Raw genomic sequence first — 5,000 nt, forward strand, 5'->3', positions numbered from 1 at the left:
TAGATCCCCCAGCCTTAGTTTCTAAATAGAAAGTTCTTTATACAAGAGATTTCAACGCACTGATGTAATACCTGACTTTGAATTATTTTCCCTGTAAGGATGTTAGATTTAATTTATTTTTCATTGACACAAACGTCCACTTATAAATAAAAACTTTTCACAAGGCACTACAAGATTTGGAAGCCCAAGGCCTACATGGCTTCGGACTACGAAGCGTGAAGTAGGAGATGATGAATGGAGAAGTATTGATTTAAAAGCTCAAAATAGAGACGACTAGCGAAATCTAACTGAGGCCCTTGGTGTCAATAGGCGTAGGAGGAGACGATGATGGTGATAATATGATTCACGAACGGAAATATTATACCAGAGTTGTCAATACTTATAAGTGAACGGCATGGAAATATATGATTTTTTAGGTCTCTATATAAAGAAAATGGGACCTTAGAGATTACAAACTAAGCAGAGGAAGGAAGAAAGAATAATAGACTTACGAGGTAAGAAAATTTGTGGGCATAGACTGGTACAGAAAGACCATAAAAAGATGATCGTGGTAGGATATATCTGGGGCATTTGTCCTGAGGTGGACTACCTACGGCAAATGATGATGATAATGATATAAAGTTTAAGTTTCTGAAGGGTAGAAGGAAAACATATTTTACAAATTGAAGTTTTTATTCGTGAACATGTGGCGTTAAGAGATGCGAGGTCCTGTACTCCATTAATAGAACCAATGAATATTATTAGAAAGAATGATAAGAAATATACTTATATGGATTAAAATGGCAATGCACATGCATGCCATACATTTTACATAGTCATGCTTATCTTTCACAAATATATTATATATATGGTAAATATAGTTATTTATATGATTAGATATCACAGAGTTGACTAGAGAACTGCTTAATTCACGTACCATTTGAATTAATTATGCTTTTTTTGAGTTTCTTCTGATATATGATTGTTGTCATAGCAGGGACTTGTGACTATGAGTATAAGAAAATGAATGAAGACAGAAAAAAGACCCAAAAAGGGAATTTCTTGACAAGAAACAGTTAGACAAAGTGCAAGGAAAATTTTAACAAATTCTGCAATTGTTTTAAGATAGCTTAAGATGTGAATAAAGGATTGGATGACCTAAACAAATATTTTCACTATAACAAACAAAATGATGAAGTTGAGTTCTGAATGATGTGAAACTGTTTTTTGATAAAAATTAATGTGGGGATTATTTTGTACCAGCTTAAACGTGTCTAGCACATTTGATAGTCGGAATATCTTCATGACGAGACTCAGTGGTCGATAGTGTAAGCTCCCAAGAGGCAAGCGCAGCTTGCGGGCAGTTTGAAGCTCTCGATGGCGAAGGGGAAGTACTGATCGTAGGGGTCGTAGACGAGGAACCGATGGTAGATGGACTTCTGCAGGCATGTGGATTCGTAGCATATGGGGACCTTTGGACATTCCTCTCCAGCAGTTAAGCAATCCTCCACGCGGGCCGTCTGGGTGAAAGTCTTGTAATGAAGTTTGATCTCGTTGATGATGACCCTCCACTTGCCGTCGGTGTTCAAGGCCCTGAGTGGCCGGATATAAGCCGTCTCAGATGGGCAAAGGTAGGTCTCCTCATCCAGGGTGTTTGGCCTTTCGACAGAGAGTTCCGTGTTGAGGTCAGCCACGTCGGCGTACAAGTGGTTGAATTTATCCAGGTGGTACTGGATGGCGTGTTTGATTTCGTACTCTGGATACTCTTCGTCTTCCAGGCAATAGGTGGCGTTGGTTAGCTCTGAACAGGCGGGGATTTCAGGTTCGTGGTGCTTTCCGTAAGAGGGTTCTGGATGGTAAGCCGGAGCTGGATGGGCTGGATAGGCCGGTTCTGGATGGTAAGCCGGAGCTGGATGGGCTGGATAGGCCGGTTCTGGATGGTAGGCTGGGGGTGGATGTGCTGGATAGGCTGGTTCTGGATGATAAGCGGGTGCTGGATAATGGGATGCTGGAACGTGGTCGTTGTTATAAGCGACATTGGATCCACCAAGGCTGATGGAGACATGGGAGGTAGAAGATCCCCATGATGATCCTACCAGGAGAAGTGACACCTATGGAGGGTAAAATCATAATTAATTAAAAAATATTCCATGAATATTTACCCGTACTTTTTATCAATCTTGAATATGTTCATGGATGAAATTTCTTTTGATTATCTTAAAATGTTTTTATAGTTTATATATGACATATCTGTTTTGATGATACTGTTTTAAAAACATTTTATTTTCAATTTTTTCTCATATTGTTTGTTTATTTCCTTATTTCCTTTCCTCACGGGCTAATTTTCCCTGTTGGAGCCCTTTGGCTTATAACATCTTGCTTTTCCAGCTAGGGTTGTAGCTTGGCTAGTAATAATAATAATAATAATAATAATAATAATAATAATAATAATAATAATAATAATAATAATAATAATAATAATAATAATAATAAAAGGTTTAATATTTACGTACAAAGTGATTCAAGTGCAGAACAGTTAGATAAACTAGGAATCATTTATAGAGTATTGTCGAATAAACATATATTCCATAATGAAAACCAAACTCCGCGAACAAATATATTCGACACCCAATTCTCGCACAAGTGATTCGAGAGACTTATCCGCCAGACAGGGACAGCAAGGTAATCATCATTTATAACGCTGATGGAGTTGTTATTAGTCGTTTATATACTTCGCGTTTTCCCCCTTTTTTTCTGGTGATTGAGGATAAAGTTTTGTGAGATGAAATGTTAAGTATTTCTGTGTTAATTTAGAGGCTATTGGTTCTTAAGGTTCGTAGAATGTGGTTATATTACAGTATAGAGATTCATCTACCAGTCATATCGGGAATATATATTTAAATATATATATATATGTATATATATATATATATATATATATATATATATATATATATATATATATATATATATATATATATATATATATATATATATATATATATATGTGTGTGTGTGTGTGTATAAGTATACATTATACACACGCACACACATCACATATATATACGCACACGCACACACACACACACACATATATATATATATATATATATATATATATATATATATATATATATATATTTATATATATACATATATATATATATATATATATATATATATATATATATATATATATATATAGTATATACTTGTGTGAATAGATATATTGATAAATAGAAAGTGATAATTTCCAACAGATATACATATATAGATGAATACAGTATTTTCACTCTCGACATCACATGCGAATCAAGATCTCTTCTATACCTTTAAATTTCAGAACTTGAATGATTTCATAATGATTCGTAGGCATAACTTTTCAAATAGCCTGATAAAGAGGATGCATTAATATGTTCGCCTACGAGGAGTGTGACTTGCATCCAAGAATTAAGGATAGTAAAAGCACATGATGACAATTAAAGGATTTTTGCTTTTTATACGATATCATAAGGTTCTTCAATTACATACCTGTGTACACACACCTGTATATACACATAAACAGACTCTATGAGTATGAATGTTGGTGTGTGTACTACTGTTTATTCCATATGATACAACAATTACCATGTTTTATCTAAATTTTCTGATAATATATTTATTGTTTTTATGTGTTCCTACTGCAGAGCAACTAATAAAAGAAATGTTCAACATTTATATAGTAGAAAATATTAACTAAAGCTAGTTTACTATAGATTACTTTAGTTATTTTCCAGCCGAGTTAAAAAAAAAAATTTCTCTGAATAAAATAGAAATTTTTAGTATAGGCTAAGAGAACTCTTTAAAATAACTCATTACTTTCCAGGCCTAATATCCGGTGCAGAATTAATTAGCCAATGCGGGACAAGAAAAATAATATACATAAACAAAAAACTCACCAGCACTCGAAGCGCCATGACAGCGGAGACGTGGATGGGAAGAAGTAATTGTTGAGAATGATCAACACATGGCGCTTACGCCTCTTTTATACCTTTTGTCTTTGGCTCCACCTCATACCGCAACCGTACGATAACTTCGATAATTTACGTATATTCTATTTGAATTTTTACACTCAGAAAGTAATTCATATTAGAATATTTATGTTTAAAAGTATAATTATTAGGCTTTGTATGACTATTTTAAGTACAAAATCAACTTTAACTCAATAAATAATTGGCAGAATATATGAATACATGGCATCCAATTCAAGAAAGAATTTCCTTTTCCAGCCCTAAGGAATCTGGATGCTATCTTCTATCTTGGTGCATGACGCTTACATTGGTCAAGTTAAGGTCAGATTTGCGTTTCTCAAAATAATACGAGTTCTTGAATGAATTCTATTTAGAGAGATAGATAGAGAGAGAGAGAGAGAGAGAGAGAGAGAGAGAGAGAGAGAGAGAGAGAGAGAGAGAGAGAGAGAGAGAGAGAGAGAGGTATATAGTAGAAACTTTAATATTGAGAAATTATTGCAATTAGTATTTCATACATTCATCGTATCTTTCGTTATATATTGCAGGTATATTGATAGAAAGTAAGAACGAATGTACTCCTTTATAATGAATACATTTGTGTTTATGTACGCATATGCCACACTTGAATCAACCACCATGAAGCGAAGTTCCTTACCTTACTTTAGGCCACGTTGCACGCTTTTTCAAAAGTGTAAACAAATGATCTAAAAAAAACATATCAAGGGAGAAAATCAATGAATTATTTTTTAATCCTAATGTCTATAATTTATGAAGATTTACTCAAACATTTTTCTGTGACTAACCAAACGCACGTTCGTTTCAGTAAATTTGTACCATCTTTCGAAAAATGAAATTTCTGAATTAGGTTAAAGCAAGATCAAAATATGTTCTTGTTGGTAATAACATCTTATGTTCGAAAATATAAGGTGATTCTCACGAGGACTGTACTTAGAAGATGAAAAAAAAAAAATCTTCTTCGCTTAAAGGGCTAACTACTGTACTGTAATTGTT

General features: G+C 33.9%; 2 protein-coding genes across 2 annotated transcripts in view; both read right to left on the minus strand.

The window, feature by feature from the left end:
- LOC137629711 (zinc finger CCHC-type and RNA-binding motif-containing protein 1-like) overlaps positions 1-5,000 on the minus strand; it is a 543,938-nt gene that overhangs the window by 172,123 nt on the left and 366,815 nt on the right. The window lies entirely within an intron of this gene.
- On the minus strand, positions 714-3,960 carry LOC137629121 (neurotrophin 1-like). The gene is made up of 2 exons (XM_068360395.1): positions 3,918-3,960; positions 714-2,090 (listed from the first exon to the last, which is right to left on the minus strand). The coding sequence occupies exons 1-2, from the start codon at positions 3,933-3,935 to the stop codon at positions 1,293-1,295; spliced, it is 816 nt and encodes a 271-aa protein (XP_068216496.1). The 5' UTR covers positions 3,936-3,960; the 3' UTR covers positions 714-1,292.

This window comes from Palaemon carinicauda, chromosome 37 (assembly GCF_036898095.1).
Source record: "Palaemon carinicauda isolate YSFRI2023 chromosome 37, ASM3689809v2, whole genome shotgun sequence".
In the NCBI taxonomy this organism is placed as follows: domain Eukaryota; kingdom Metazoa; phylum Arthropoda; class Malacostraca; order Decapoda; family Palaemonidae; genus Palaemon; species Palaemon carinicauda.